Source organism: Archocentrus centrarchus, chromosome 14 (assembly GCF_007364275.1).
Source record: "Archocentrus centrarchus isolate MPI-CPG fArcCen1 chromosome 14, fArcCen1, whole genome shotgun sequence".
NCBI lineage: Eukaryota > Metazoa > Chordata > Actinopteri > Cichliformes > Cichlidae > Archocentrus > Archocentrus centrarchus.
The window spans coordinates 21,657,143-21,673,790 of NC_044359.1; the positions used below are offsets into that span (position 1 = coordinate 21,657,143).

Sequence of the window (16,648 nt, forward strand, 5' to 3'; positions counted from 1 at the left end):
AGTGTTTTTTGCATTTAGATTCCTCTGTGACATTCTTGATAATATTCTCATGGTTTCACCTCAATACTGAAGTAGCCACGGTCAACGTAGTCACCAAGGAACAGGTACCGTGTTGTGGCTGGTGATCCTCCCACTTCAAACAGCTTCATGAGATCAAAGAATTGCCCATGGATGTCTCCACAGACTGAAAAACACCCCCCCAAAATAGCAGATGTTATGAAACCAAAAAAGAAAAGTACTGCTGGAAATCATTTTCTCTTCTTTGCACGTATGTGTACACATCCATCTTTTTTACATCTGATGTGGAAAAAAAATGCACTGGGTTATCATTTCAGTCATTTTGTCAGACTGATAAAACTACCAAACCACCACTGTAGCCTGTGAAACCATTTACAGTCATTTCGGTACTGTCACGAAACAAAACATTCAGGACTTTTCTTTTTCTGGAGATACTTCGCACCTCATCACTGTCGTCTTTTCACACGACAGTGATGGAGTGTGAGATTGTGGAGATATGTAACGCCTGGATTTGTAAGACGGGCAGGAGATCTACTTTTGATTTTTATTGGTTCTGAAGATTTGAAGATGGAAGATGAGAGACAGTAGAGACTACTGCGATAGGAGCTCACAGCAGTACAGAGTAGTACACTTTGTACAAGAGGTGCGTCTTTATTTTCTGCACGCAGTTGCATAAATAGACAGCCGGGACGCAGCTGCATGGAGATTCTGCTATCTGTATCGTGACTGTATTGATAATTTGTATCTGATAAAAATCACTTGTGTTTGTTGCTCTGTGTAATATGTTTTTGCTTCTGTTAGGATTAATACAGCATTAATAATGCAGCATTGGATACAGTGAAATATTGATGTAATGTAACAATAAACAAAGGCATAAATAAGAATAGCTGTTTATGCTATAAGCAGAAAAATCTGAGCGTTTTCTGTGCAAGGTGAAAAATATGTTTCTTTATCAGCTCTCTGGATTACTCTACCTACTGTGCGCCGTTTTCTTCTTTCCTTCCATGAAGAACACAGAGAAGTTAATTATTCACATTGTCACTGGAAGTGTTCTTCATTCTATTAACTCTTTAACTCTCAAATACGGCAAGAAGCATGGCCTGTCAGCAGAGCAGCATCCTATGAGAAAAGCATTCTTGCATGCGGATCAGGATTTGAAAATGCAATGTTAGAAATTCCCCCCTCCTTAGGTGTCGCTGCATTGAAATATTTCCACGGCCTATAGCTGAAAGGCTTCTGTCCTCTGCTTCTAAGAAATGAGAAGCTCACGCCTCTCAGAGTTAGAAAAATCTCAAGCCCCGGGGGAGATATATACTTTTTCGTAGTGAACACTCTGGCACTGGAGTGCAAACCTACATCTCATTTCCTCACTGCCTTCAATTTTTCATTATCATCTTTCTCTGTCTCCTTCTCTCCTACTCATCCTCCATCTCCTCTTGCTTTCCCGTCTCCCCTATCAGCTCCACAGTGGCCTTCGCCCACTCAAAGCTTAGAGCAATGTGAGTGGGAGACTTCTTGTGTGACTAAAGCAATCAAAAGCACACATGCGCACATATATGCAAGCAGATGCACAAACACCCGTAAAACATGCATGCAAGTAAAGATTCACAAACATAATCGGCTGTGGAGACATTCAAACACCACTCGCGCTCACACAGATACAAACAAATGCGCAGACATAATACTGAGCTTGTCGTACATATTTCATGCTTAGTACATAAAGCCTCCATTTTGCTGATGCAAGTCGAGATGAGGGCTTCTCCTGAGCTGCATTTCTCACCTTTGATCACATTAAGCTGATGGAAAGCTAATTAAGTGCATAATTACATGTATATTTACTGTAATATACACTCACCAGCCGCTTTATTAGGTACACCTTGCTAGTACCAGGTTGGGCCCCTTTTTTTGTCTTCAGAAGTGCCTCAATTCTTCGTGGTATAGATTCAACAAAGTGTGGGAAACATTCCTCAGAGATTTTGGTCCATATTTACATGACAGCATCACAAAGTTGCTGCAGATTTGCCAGCTGCACATCCGTGATATGAATCTCCCATTCTACCACATCCCAAAGGTGCTCTGATGACTGTGGAGGCCATTTGAGTGCAGTGAACTCACTGTCATGTTCAAGAAACCAGTTTGAGATGATCTGAGCTTTGTGACATGGTTACCCTGCTGGAAGCAGCCAGAGGATGGGTGATGGACATGATCAGGAGCAATACTCAGGTAGGCTGTGGTGTTTAAATGATGCGCAACTGGTACTAAGGAGCCCAAAGTATGCAAAGAAAATATCCTCCCACACCATTACACCACCGTCAGCAGCAGCCTGAACTGCAGATATAAGGCAGGTTGGATCCATGCTTTCTGACCCTACCATCTGAATGTCCCAGCGGAAATTGAGACTGATCAGACTTGTTTTTTTCAGTCTGCTATTGTTCAATATTGGTGAGCCTGTGTGAACTGTAGCTTCAGCTTCCTGTTCTTAGCTGACAGGAGTGGCCCCCTGTGTGGTCTTCTGCTGCTGTAGCCCATCTGTTTCTGCAAACTCTGGTTGTAATGAGTGGTTACTTCAGCTATTATTGCCTTCTTATTAAGTATTCTTCTTATTAATAGAAGTTAAAAAAAAAAAGTTGAGAGAAGAACCTTTCAACCTTGCTATGAGTGTTGATAGTTGATAACTTCCCTGTTAGCAACATTGTCATTTCATGTCAAAATGGCTTCAGTGAAAAAAATGTTTTTGTTTTGCTATTTTAACAGTGACAGAGATACAGACAGGAAATACATGGAAAGTTAGAAATGACTTGAAACAAAGGTTGAAAGCTGAAGAGGTTGTAATTATACAGTATGCGTGGTAAGCAGGAGACCAGTGGGAGCCCAAAAATAACCCTTTTATCATATTGGCAAAAGAATGTAAAGTTCATGTTAAATTTAGTTGAAACACAAGCAGTTACTATACACTCCGTTTCACACAGTATAGGAAGCAATACTGAGAGATTTCATTTGAAATGCATTTATATTCGTAAGCCAAAATTGGCTAAATACATGATGTAAAAAAACAAGTCTCTTAATTAAATTTTCTTGATGGGAACCCATGGTTGAGAACACAGGATAGTTTTGTGTCTGGTTGAGGCATGTTAATATTTTAGAGCATAACTAGGACACACTGCAGGGTGTTCAGCAAAAAAAAAAAAAAAGGCTTATACATGAGGAGATATTTCAGGCTTTTAGAAACTCAAAAGTTGCTTTAACTTTTATACTCTTTACTTACATCTAAAATAAATATGGTTTAAAACTTTGGTTTTATATACTACTATAGTTCAAACTAGTGTTTTACAGCAGGATTCACTGGCCGGGATGAAGCAGAATGTAGCCACAGAAGGAACATCACAGCAGTCTACTGTATATTAAACAAAAAAATCTAACCAACAGACCAGAAATTTGGTCTTTTATGAGACCAAGAGCAACACAGAGAGACACAGTGTTTCTGAGGTACTGCTGAACCATTTTACATGAACTTATTTAACAAGATAATGATGATTCTGCCTGGAAGTGACAGTTTCCTGCTGTAGTCACACAAATTCTCTTTTATCTATTTTTTTAAAAATCACTTGTGCTTTATCCCGTCATCTCTGTCCCCTTTAAAAAAATAATTAGCTTAAAGCAGCAGAAGTCTGATTTGGGCATTCAAGTTCACCCTTACATTTATTACCCTATATGATGGATAACAGCATCAGCTGTCTTTTGGGCTAGCTAGCAAATGTTAGCATGTGAAATGGTAAAGATACTTGGTTAAGCTAGCTCAAGTACACATCACAGAGCCACTGGTGATTGTTTAAAGTTAGGAGCTACCTTTGTTTTGTTGGAGTATCTCACTCTGTTTCACAGCTGTCAAACACCATGTGGACAACGTTTAATTCAATTAGCAATTCACTGCTAATACTAATGAGCTCAGTTTTTGGCAATACACAATAAGATGGTACTAATTTACTCATCCAAGACAGGATTCATTTTTATACTCTCTATTGAACTATTTCCCTGCCAAATATGTTCCAGATCAAAGAGAGTCAGAGAAATAAAAAAAAAAGAGACAAAACATGTTAAACCCCTTGATTTTGCTTTTTTAGTTGCGTTCTTACATTTAAACATTTTATCTTGCATATTTTAAATTTGTAAAATAATCAAAAATTAAAAGCTATGGTCATAGACTAAATGATGGATGTATACACCAGATAGGAAAAGTAAAACAAGTCTCCTCAAAATGAAAATGCAAAGTGGAAAGATGTATTCTAGCACTTGCTTCCTCTCATTCTTGAATATCAACTATCCCGTAAAATCAAGGCTGAGCAGATCATCTAACTTCCTAATATAAAGGATATCAAAACCAGTATATTTCATATGCACATTCAAATGCCAGCCCCATGTCATAATATATCTGAACAAACATTTTAAGTTTGCAACTAAATTAGCAATGACTGCACTCTACTTAAGTGAGCTAGCTTCTGGGTATTGTGCAGGCTGGCTCATTGTCATTGTTTACTGCAACACTCAGTAGAAGAGCCAACATTAAAAACACCTGTTTCGCCTGTTCTTTTCCTGCTGTGAAACACATCTACATCTTTAATCTGAACATCAAATCGTCTCGAGTTCCAGGTGCACCGTGCTGCAGTTTGACTTTAAATGTCAGGTAAGTGTCTGTGAAAGGTTTCATACCTGTGACCGGTGCCTCGATGTCTAATATAGTTTTCTCCTGACGCAGGATAGCTGCTCCCTCGTTGACGATTCGAAGTGCCACGGCCTCCTCCACGCGACCTTCCTTGGTGAGATGGGCCTTCAGGAGATCCACGCGAGGTTTCCCTTCACAGTCAAACACTTCCTTCATCGTAAGGCGGTGGCTCAAGGGGAAGGGGACAGCTGAGGACAAAGCACGGGAACACAGTGGCATTTAAGCACAGGGATATCACAGTCATTATGGCTACACCTAAAGAAATCAACAGTACAATTCTTATAGTTTTGTTGCCACTGTGGTGCATTATTGTGGTAAACAGCAGGAATGATACAGACAACATTTTATCAAGGAACTCATGCAGCAATCTTAAAAGAGAAAACCCCAAACATGTTTTGCCTGCGAGCAATATTGCACAGCAGCTTCATTCTGTCATTGTTTACAGTGTGTGCACTTTGGCAATAAACACTATTCTTAAGAGCACAGTTTTCCTTAAAACATGAGAATGAAGGGAATTCTCTATCTATCTATTTAACATGCTAATAAACTGTCATTTAGGTGGTTATTTGTATTTTCCGAGTAATAGATCAAATATCTATACAGTCTACTGAGCCCACACTCTCTCTGGATTGCTAAAGCCTTTGTCCATTAAAATGCACCAGTCACCTACCCAACAGACAGCCTGTGAAACTGTGAACTCCAACCACAGATCCTTACTTCAGTGGCATCAAAGGTTATTTATTAGATCTGGTGCTGAACTCTGTGTACTCTAACTACAAGCTACCGGGACCTGTGCATTTACGTTAATCCACAGCTCAGCTCATCTAGCTTAACACAGAAAACTCTTTCTAAGTGTATAAGCTGTAAATAATTTATATGGAAAAAAAAAAACTTTTGCATCAGGTCCAGTGGCAGAATTGATTTGAGAAGCTAGACGCAAACACACAAAACATAAGCAGCCAGCCGCAGTACATTCACTAGTAAAGGTAAGCATGCCAGATTTGTGCAGTGTCTAGCATACAGAGCCACTCAGCAGTGCCAAATGAAGAAAAGACAAAAGAAGAGTCTCAAATCTCAGGCTTAAACTGAACATGATCAACATGCACTTTAATAATGAATGCTTGACTAGAGGAATCTCAAAGTCGCTGCTCCTGGGATAATGAGGCAAGCCCCAGCGAGTGTTTTTAATGGGAGTCAAATTTTTCACAGTGCGCAGTGTGTATCTGTGATGGCTATGTGTACTTTGACACTTCACCAGCAAGTACAAACTCAGCACAGTCAGAATAGAGAGGAAGTGAAGTGACTCCATGGGGGTATATGGACAATGCTTACAAAGTATCTTTAAATGCCTGTTTATCCACTTGCTGCAGAAATGTCTGCATCTCTTGAATGTACTGGAAATAAATGGCACATGTCTTGTGGTAAAAAACCAAAAACAAAAAAAAAAAACTCGGGAACAATGCCTCTTTCCAAAAATAATGTCCCAGTTACTTAAAAAAAAACAAAAAACATCACCTCAGCATGAGCAGTTTGATATACCAGCTATTTACTTTCTACTGAGCCACAACTATAAGTGCATCACTGCAAAAGCAAACATCTAGCCATGATGAGAAGTCTTGTTGCACTATGTTAGTACGAAGGTAGTACCTACTGCTGTCCCACCCACTGCCCATGCAGTAGACCAGCTGGCTGTTGGAAGTGCTTTGAGCACCACCAGTTGAGTTACATCCTCTGCTATTATATTCAAAGGAAGGCAGACATTTCTACAGGTGAAACTGGGCATTTCACACCCAAACTATCTAGCTGGATAAACAGCACTACAGGCCAAATGAAAATATGTCATATTGATTTAAAACTGATAATTGCCGTATGTCAGCGTAGCATATCCAACAGATGGAAAAGACTGAAAATGTAACCCGTGTGGAAATACACTGGCGTAGGTGCTATTATGTACCTTACATAACTGTAAAAAGGTAAATGTGATGCAGGAGCCCAGATCACTCTGGAACTGTTCTTGGTTCATTTTAAACTTCAAACTACCAGAGCAATTTGACTGTAAAATGAGCTGAAATGAGCCTCATGTGGATACTTTAAAAGGAACATTACACTTAAAAAAAAAAAAAAAAATCCCAGTACCAGAAAAAGCCAATGCAGATTATTTCGAGATAATCCTCAACAGTACATTTTAAAGAAACACACATATGTTGACACAAACATACAAGTGACCTGATATAGATGCATGGTGGAGAGATGAAAAGCTGACTTCTGCTCAGCACCCGAGCAGAGTTGAACTATGAAATACTGTATGTTGCTGGGCAACAGCAGCAGCAGCCAACTGTTGGAGTACAGCCAGTAGCGCCGCAGAAAACTGCAATTTGCACTGGAGGTTCACGTAGATACGATGATGGAAATGCTCATACAGTGGTCAAATCTTCAGCTCACAGTTGCGAAGCCTCCGTATGTGGTTAAAACACATTCTGCTAAGAAGAGTCGCCGCTCTGTAATGCTGAAAGAATGAATGTATGGTGAGTTTATGCTGCCTGTTAACCATGGTTTCTCTTGGGAAGTGCATGGTGGTTTTACAAAATTGAACAAAGTAGACACTGCATTTAAGACTAGTCTAACCCTAAACTTTTAAAATAATGCACTCTACCTGCTATAGCCTGCTTTGTATGATATCCAGCATCCTACTGTATGCACCATCTGACTAATGTTTCTATTTAGATGCTGTGAGAGCAAATCTATTCTGTTGTACCTAACTACTGCTGCATCATGGCAATTAATAAATTAGTAACGTCAATAAAAGTATTCATGTTGCTACTTAAGGTTGACGTAAACGTCACAAAGTTTCACGCTGCTGTATATCTCACGGTGAAATATAAGCAAATGATCGAAAGGAGCCAGTTGAGGTGGCTCGGGCATCTGATCAGGATGCCTCCTGGCCGCCTTTTGGGTGAGGTGTTCCGGGCATGTCCCACCGGGAGGAGGCCCCGCGGCAGACCCAGGACACGCTGGGGAGATTATATCTCTCGGCTGGCCTGGGTACACCTTGGGGTCCCTCTGGATGAACTGGAGGAGGTGGCTGGGGAGAGGGAAGCCTTGGCTTCTCTGCTTAGGCTCCTGTCCTCGCGACCCGGCCCCGGATAAGCAGAAGAGAATGGATGGATGGATGGATGGATGGATGGATGGATGGATGGATGGATGGACGGACGGATGGATGGAAATATAAGCGTGCACCTGCACCAAAGGCCTGTGGTGACAATACTGTAGAAAGCAAACTGCGCAGCCCAGCAGTTACTGTTACTGTGCCACTTTAAATATGCTCTGTCAGGTTAAAGCATGTAAGACAAAAAAAGAGAACCAGTGAGGAAAACTTGCTGTGGTTTAAGTCGAAGCTATGTACACAGCAGGGATAAAAATAGTTTGGAGTAGCTTGTAGTGTCAGTGCTTGATAGTTCACTACAAGCAGCACACACATAAAAAACAGCAGGAAATGTCAGTCTTCTGGATCAAAATTGCCACTATCTCAATACCTTCCTTTGATCACCTGATGGATGCAACATTCTTCTTCTTCTTTGTATTTTTTTTTCTTCCAATTTTCAGTCTTTTGGGGATTGTAAAAATGTCTTTTACTTCTTTTTCAAAGTAGAATACAAGAATAGGAGAGCAGATAAAAGTAACAAAAGAAACATCCAGCGTCTGCCAAGCAATAACAAACCTTTATAGCATCTGACAATTCAGAGCAAGAAAAATGAGGATTTCAAGGAAATTATAATTCTGTCTCTATAGTCAAAGAGGCCAGATTAATCTGTATTAGAAATCACAGGTGAGGCTATTTAACAAGGTTTCCAGAGTACACAGCCTAAGGCTAAGCGAGTCATGAAAATGAAACAAACACATAACACTTTTCAACTCCTAAATCCTGAAGTGTTACATGACCATGTTACAAAAGCAGAAAACTGACTCAGAATTCTTGGCTGTGTTACATTCGCTGATATAAACCTTCTGTTTGACATATTTTTGAATTCCTGGACATCAGTGAAGCTTTGCCAGGAAATAACCACAATAGTTTTGCCACTGCTTTAAATTCTTGCTCGATCGTGCAGCTAACAATCAACACTGCAAAATAAAAGCCAGCTTCTTTCTTTTATGATGGACAGCAAGAAGGACAAAACAGTGCAGCAATTGTTTTAGACAGAATGCCCTATGAAAAGGTGATTGCATAGTAACAGTATAATGAAATGTGTCAGCAGTGTGATAGGAAGCTATTCAGATGGCGCTCGTCTGTTGGAGAAAGCTCTCCACTTAAAATAAGGCTAGAAAAAAAAGATATTGTTCAGGCAGCCCAGGAAGGATCTGTCAGATTAAACTGAAAAAACACAGTTCAAGGTTCTCTAATTAGTGACGAGCTAAAGCTTATTTGTAACTGTTCATACATAGAGTACATTTGTGAGTCTGCAGTCATGTAAGTGCATCTCACAGTGCAGATTACTCAGTGTTTGTACAACTCCACAGCCTAAAGGACAAAGTTGTTAATGCTGACTGAGCTGCTTGGCCATTGGCCATTATGAAAATATACTGAATGTGAATATATATTCAGGCACAATGTGTATGTGTGTGTGCGTGCGTGTGTGTGTGTGTGGGGGGGGGGGGGGGGGGGGGGGGGGGGTGCGAGCAAGGCTAAGTGAGTTATGACAACTGTGGGTACTTTATCATCCTCCATTGATCCATCTACTGATTCAGCTTTTGGAATTCCTTTTCCCTTTCCAATCAAATTTAAAGGTGACTCACTCCTGGTAAAATAAGCCCCAATAAATGTCAATTTCATGCTCTCTTCCTCTTTTGCTGGCCCCGTCTAAGCCCACGAAATCCTGCTGCATCACTGCCCCAGCTTCTACCACAAGCTCGGGAATTCAGCTGTTTTTCCTCCCCCCCCCCCACCCGCCCCCCCCCCTTGTCGTGAGCGAAAGCCAACATACAGTCAAATCATGACAGATACGATTAAGCATAAATCAGCGGGCACAATTAAAAATGTATTACAGTACGCTTCATATTTCCCGGTACATCGCTGCTGCTTGTGTGCTCGCTCTCCGCGGGGGCTGTGCAGCAGAGAAACCCGGATTGTTTATCAACATCAAAGCTTCAGTTTCCCACTGCCATCACCATGAACACAACTTGATGGCCGCATATGCACCATTAATGCACGACACGTTCATAAAGTCCACGCTCTGCCCATCCGCAAAGAGCTAAACACTTGAGATGTTATGTAATACAACCATAACCATACAGAAAATACAGGCTAACTTACATTTCACCACCCGATCGGTGGCGTTTAAGACGATGTCAGCGTTAGACATCTTCATGGGCAGTTGCTGTCTTCGAGGCTGAAGCTTTTTTTTTTTTTTTTTTTTTTTCTTTTTCTCCTCTGTCTCCTTTAGGATGCACTCTCAGTATTTGTGGTCGAAATGCGACTGATGCTGTGGCATCACTTAGATGATGCGCCCCCTCCGTGCGTCGGTGCTGCGCCGGGTAGGACTGCTGCTCCCCAGGCAGGGATGGATGCTGGGTGCTGGATGCTGTAGGAGCTGCTTCTGCTGTCCTAAGCTGTTAATGTGGGGGAGGATGAGATAGAGAGAGAGCGAGAGAGAGAGCGCTAGAGAGGGAGAGAGAGAGAGACGTGCACTCTCCCGACATGGCGGTGAAGGGAACTCCCACGCAAATGTTTCACGGGACTGCCTGATGCTGCCATCAGATGGAGGCTGAGACGGGGTTGCCCCCACGCACGCACGACGCGCCCATGTTTCGGTATTCTCGAAATTTATACGCCTGATAATGCAAGCGTATGGGCCTCGGCTTGAACATGTTTAACGTTCATTAAAATCAGACAGGTTCGGTTTGATTCTGCGCGCGCGCACGTGTGCGTCAGAGGCAATCGGGTGCAAATGTTGGCGGGGAAATTTCACTTGGTGGCGACAAACCATCAGGTTTTATGCAAAGTAAGCAATCAAAGTAGCAACGCAGTGCACGGATTTTTTTAAAGAAAAACGTTTGAATGTCTGCAGTTTAAATATGTGGCCTAATGATGATATCATTATGTTTGGCAACATGAAAGGTCAGTAAGTGCTTTATATTATGATTATACTTTGCTCTCATTAAAATAAATGATATTTGATCTAACTCGTCTGCGGCTGTGGAAAAAAAATACACTTATTTTTATTTATTTATTTATTTTTATCATGAATTGTTGCTCAGTGTTCTGAAACAATCTCCGCTGGAAAAAAAAAATACATAAATGAAGATGAATTAACAAGTCGTCTCATGTAAAGCCAAATGTGCGGCTGCTCTCCCCGCAGTCTTCATATTGTCAACCATGACGCAGAAAACAGCTCTAATCTCACAACCCTGAGGAAATGATGCAGAAATTGTAGCCATAACCCTTGATTTGTTTTCTGTGCCAGAAAACAGAAAATTGTTGAAATGGTTAAGAGATTTTATTTTATGTCACAAGAGGTTTAATATGTATGCCTTATAGTTTTAGTTTTTGTCACCATTTCTGAGAGAAATGGAGTCAAAAGACATTTGATACAATACCAAACAAAAACTGTGTGTGTGTGTGTTATTCTTTCTTGTGTTTCAAATATTTTTTTCCTGGTTTCCTCAGTGCTTCCCTGTCTTGTCCCCCTCTGTCATGTCCAAAAGTGCCTTTGTCTTCCTGGTTTACTTTGATAGTTGCTCTTCCCTGTGTCTGTGCTTTGGTTCCTCTTTTGTCTTTCTACTAATTCCTTTATTATTTCCACCTTTATTGTGACTTCTCCCTCCTGTGTGATTGTTTGCCCCACCTTAAATATCTACCCCCTGTGCCCTCTTCCAACCTGTGTCTCACTGGGCAATCAGCCCGCTGTGCCTATATAATCTTGTCTCTCCCTTTGTCAGATTATCTGTTTGCACCTCACGTCTCTCAGTGTTTTCTTTGCTCCTATTTTAGATTCCTGCTTTGTTTCACTTTTTTTCTTGTTTTCAGACTTTGTATTTCTCTGAAATTTTTGCCAAAGTCAAATAAAAGATTTACTTTTTTTTTTTTTTCAGTTCTCCTGCCTCTAGATTTGGGTCCTCTTTCATGAATCTCGATGAATCTTCAGATTTTGAGTTACAGATCAGGTCAGAGGTCAAGCCTTCCCATAATAACATTAATATTTAATAGACTGTCGTTTGTCCCATCTGCTGTTGGTTTCATACTGTAAACCAGAATGTCAATTTGTGAGCTCATCTGGCTCATGATCCATCGCAATTCAATTTGATTTATATAGTGTCAAATCACAATGTGTCCTTTATATTGTAAGATAAAGACCCTACAATAGTTACAGAGAAAACTGAACAATCAAAACAACCCCTATGAGCAAGCACTTTGCAACAGTGGGAAGGAAAATCTCCATTTTAACAGGAAGAAACCTCCAGCAGAACCAGGTGCAGGGAGGGGCAGTCATCTGCCATGACTGGTTGGGGCTGAGGGGAGAGAGCCAGGACAAAAGGCCCACACTGTGGAAGAGAGCCAGAGCTTAATAATAACTAATGACTAAATGCAGAGTGGGGTATAAACAGAGTAAAAAGAGGAGAATGAAAAAGGAATACTCAGTTTATCATGGGAACCCAGCAGTCTAGATCTATGGCAGCATAACTAAGGGATGGTTCAGGGTCACAATTCACAGCTTATTGAAACGTGTGAAGTCCAGAAAGAAAGTGATAAGTTTTCTTATCACTGCTTGGCTGTAATGCACAAACTAATTATGACTAAACACCACTAAGAAGTCAAGGAGTCAAAGTTATATCCAGGAAAATTCATCTTGCTTGCCACCAAATGAAAGTGCTTCAGCTCAGGACTGTTACAACTCAGAGTTATTATAGTTTTGTATTTTCTAATTTGTTTTAGTTTTGATTTCTTTTTGACTTTTGGTTTTCAGTTCAATTCAGTTTAGTTTGAGTTTGTTTCCAGAGTGGGTTTGCTTATTTCACTTTAGTTTTTATTAGTTTCAGTGTTAGTTTTAGCACTTGTAAGTATTACTGTATTTAACTATAACAACTTTGTTATGACCACATGGTCAACAATAACCATGGCCATAAAAAGCATGAAAATATGTGGTGTGTGTGTCATAGCACAGATCATACTTCTAATGGTGATAGGAAGGCCACCAACTGGAAGAAAACTGTAGGAAAACAGAGTAAAAGAAGTCTCAAATGGTTGCATACAGCTGGGATGAAAATGATTGTGAAACCAGAATAAAGATTCAAACTGGTGCAGAACGGTTTTATTGAACATACCGTACACCGAGTGATCAGCAGTGGAACAGCAGGATAGTCTGTGTGACATTTGGAGGCTTTGATTTTTGTGAAACTAGAGAACAGTCATACAGCGCACTGTTAAGAAAAAAAAAATGCTGATCAAATCTTTGAGCATAATGGGTTTTAGACGTTACAGTGTGGCTGCCTGGATGCAATGAGGTGTCAGAAACGGAAGAGTTGACTCTCAGATTCCTTGATTTGATGAAGATGGGCTTTTAATAAGAAAAAAATAAAAGTTCAGTTGAGTGGCATGGGCATTGTCTAAAAATTTACAGCCCTACTGAACAGCAGCAAAGCAAAAGTTAGACTCACCAACGTCAGATCCATAATATTTTGAACTGAATAGGTGTTGATGTCAATCTCTAGCTGAGACAACTTTTAATTAATCAAGACATGAAACTTAATGGTTGGTTATATATCTATTACTATGAACACTTACCACTAGATGGAGCCCTAACCTTTATTTTAACTGCAGCAGCAGCAGCAACAGCTGTTTTTTTTTGTTGTTTTTTTTTAGTACTGCTACATGAGGGGCAGCTTGTGCTACTCTACATTATGAGACATGATAATTTGAGAAGGCAGTGACACCGCTTATTTAGTGGCACAAGCTAAACAGTTGTTGATGTGATTTTGTCATGCTTTTTTGTCCTAATACTGTCAGCAAAGACAACAGAGGCACTTCCTCGCTGACAGATGAGGCTGAACATGTGATGAGTGGCAGGATGAGTAATAAATCTCTAGAAATGGAACAAGTGTTGCTCATCAGGCAGAAAGCCTTTGCAGCTGTCAGGCTCACACAAGGTGTGACTGATTTAGGCCTGTTCAGTAGAACAGGAAAACACACAGCACAAAATCCATAACACGTTAGAGACTCAGGTTCTTTAAAGAGGGTCCACTGCATATTGCACGTGTACATGGTATGTCCTTGGTGTTATAATTACAGGGACAGATAACTGGAACAGAGAATTCCTGCTCTGTCTTCATTTAAAAAACAAAACAAAAAAAACACCAAATTGAAAAATGTTTTTTCAGAAACTTAATGCCAATTCTGATTTACTGCCTAAAAACATTACATCGTCTTGTAATGACATATTCTTGGAAGAGCAGAAGCTAAATATTATTTTTACTGGCATGCTGTCCTGGCACAACGGTAGGAGAAAACGGTACTGTGAAAGGAGCTGCATTATGTGCTGTAGTTTATCCAGCTGTAAGTTCCCACATAAGTTGGTCAGAGTCATTTTCTCCAGTACGGCTTTCTGGCACAATTTCAGCTCCTATCAAAGTGCAAGGAGGAGAAGGGGAAAATATCTAAAGGGATCTAAAGTCTATGATCTAGAATATCATATATATATATATATATATATATATATATATATATATATGTATTCTAAAAGGACTAGGTCTGGCAATAATGTCTTTTTATATACTACAAATGTTGCTGGATTTTAAGCCTCTTTAGTCATGTTGCCACACGGGCAGTTCATCGAATCACAAGCCGTGTTACATGTGACTGACACAAATCATAAAACCTGTCTTGCTTCATAAAAAAAAACTATCAATTCACAAACTTAATAAAACACAAATTCCTCAGTCTCATTTCTTTCCATGTCAGCCCAAATAGATTAATTTTCTTACTTCTAACAGGAAACCTGTGTCATCCACACGTTATGCTGGCCATTAATTTGCCTAAACTTCCTCATTTTCAGTTTCTAAAATGGCAATGCAACTATGAACACACAAAAATTATGCCTTAAGAGTACAAAAAAAAAAATCTGACTTTTGGGGAAATACCAATAGTCATGTTTTTACCATGAATTAGATGAGTACATTGACACCACAGGTTCTGGCTCTAGAGTTCTTTTTGTGCGTTAACTCTCGAGCCAGAGCCTGAGAGTATTTATTTTAGTTTAACATGAGGATCAGGAGCAAGAAGAAAGAGGGAAATCATTAACCCGGTTTACTCCAAGGCCCCAAAATAAGCCAACCTGCATCTCTACGACTCACTAATTAAACATTTGTAACTGAAAAAACAACAAGTAGAATTGGCAGCAAGAACAGTTTCTCACCATGGCTGTAGTGACTTCCCAGAGTCTGTGATGGGAGTCCAGTCCTGCTGAAGCTGGCGCACAGAGATTAAAAAGCAGATTGGGATTGACAAATGAGACTTTTGCTAAATAGATAAGGTACTCAGTAACATTTTATAGTTCCTGTGTAACTATGAGTGAGTAAAAACCAAACAAACAAACAAACAAAAAAACATCTGGAAAAAAAATAATTCAAAGCATTTGCATTTCCTGGCAAGAGAAAAGAAAGAACCACTGGAACACTCTGCCCCAACAACTGGTTAGGTCTGGTGACAGATGATCTGTGGTATTTTAAGTGACGTCACCTGGCACCAAACACCAGCCAGCATGAGAGAGCTTTGTTTCCAGTGGGTCCCATATCTCATACTAGTGTGGTTTTGGGACTAATGTAAACTGTGATTATTAGATGATGTGATTACACGCATTGATGTGGATATATGTTATAGGTTAAAGAACCACTGTCTGTTTCTATGCTACTGAGAAAAGGAGGAAAACTTGTATAGAGTAACATGGGAGAGACCCTCAACATGAAGCCAGTCTCTCAGAAATGCCATAAATGGCATGTGTTAAGTGTGTTATGATGATTATTTAGACAGTTCGCAGGGCTTGTAATTGGAAAAAGCTGATGTTCATGTTTTGCTTGCTCCCGTCATCACTTACGCACCTCTTTTTGGGCCATCATTGGGGGCTTTCCTACAGTGCTGGTCATGTGTGCAGCTGGAGATGGAGGCCATGCAACGCTAATCCTCCACCCCAGCTCAGGAAAGTACCCTGCCTCCCTGTGCAGAATGAAAACAACAAAGGGCTGAGTGTGGCTGCAGCCTCCGGGGTTCAGTGCACCCACCAGAACATGTCCAAGAGTCACAGCTTGCTGCTCACTCCTACCCATCTATCCATGCATGACTCTCCTAACCCATGCTTTCTCTCTTTGATCCTCTTTTCAACCCAAGAAAAACACGTATGATTGTGGGCTGCCATGTAACATTTCTGCTTTTCCTGAACACAAACGGAGGACTTTAGAAGGTTAAAAGGGAAGGACGCCTGCTACAAAAGAGTCAAAGAATGTGGTCATTTCATTTTTATTGCACATGAATGTATAATAGCAATGACGTAGTCTAAAACCCTGAATGGAAACGTGCAGAAAATGTAGAAAAGCAAAGCTCTGATCAATTACTTTGCACTGGAACCGTAAATGCTGACATAAATGAACCGTCTCTCAGCTATCATAGCTAAGTTATCTGGAAAGTTAATTAGCCACGCACTCACCCAGTGACTGACAATGGTGCATATTCAACTAACATTCATATCTGTATTACATTTTGCTAGTCATAAAGACCACATCTGTGTAAAGGAGTCGTTAATGCTGTCTACATAAATGTTATAATTTATGCAGAGAGCAGTAGCTTTGCTTTAATCTACTGTCTAGTCCTAGAATGTAGCTACAGTATAACTATTATATGTCTGATTAAAGTGTAAGCAGTTTTATTGA

General features: G+C 40.3%; 1 protein-coding gene across 1 annotated transcript in view; it reads right to left on the reverse strand.

The window, feature by feature from the left end:
* ppp3ca (protein phosphatase 3, catalytic subunit, alpha isozyme) overlaps positions 1-10,328 on the reverse strand; it is a 30,278-nt gene extending 19,950 nt beyond the window's left edge. The window contains exons 1-3 of the mRNA XM_030746586.1: positions 10,047-10,328; positions 4,726-4,926; positions 60-184 (exon numbers count right to left, since the gene is read on the reverse strand). Coding sequence (XP_030602446.1) covers positions 60-184; positions 4,726-4,926; positions 10,047-10,101 — 381 coding nt within the window. The 5' untranslated portion in view covers positions 10,102-10,328. The remainder of the gene's footprint in view (positions 1-59; positions 185-4,725; positions 4,927-10,046) is intronic.
* Between the last annotated feature and the right edge of the window lie 6,320 nt (positions 10,329-16,648).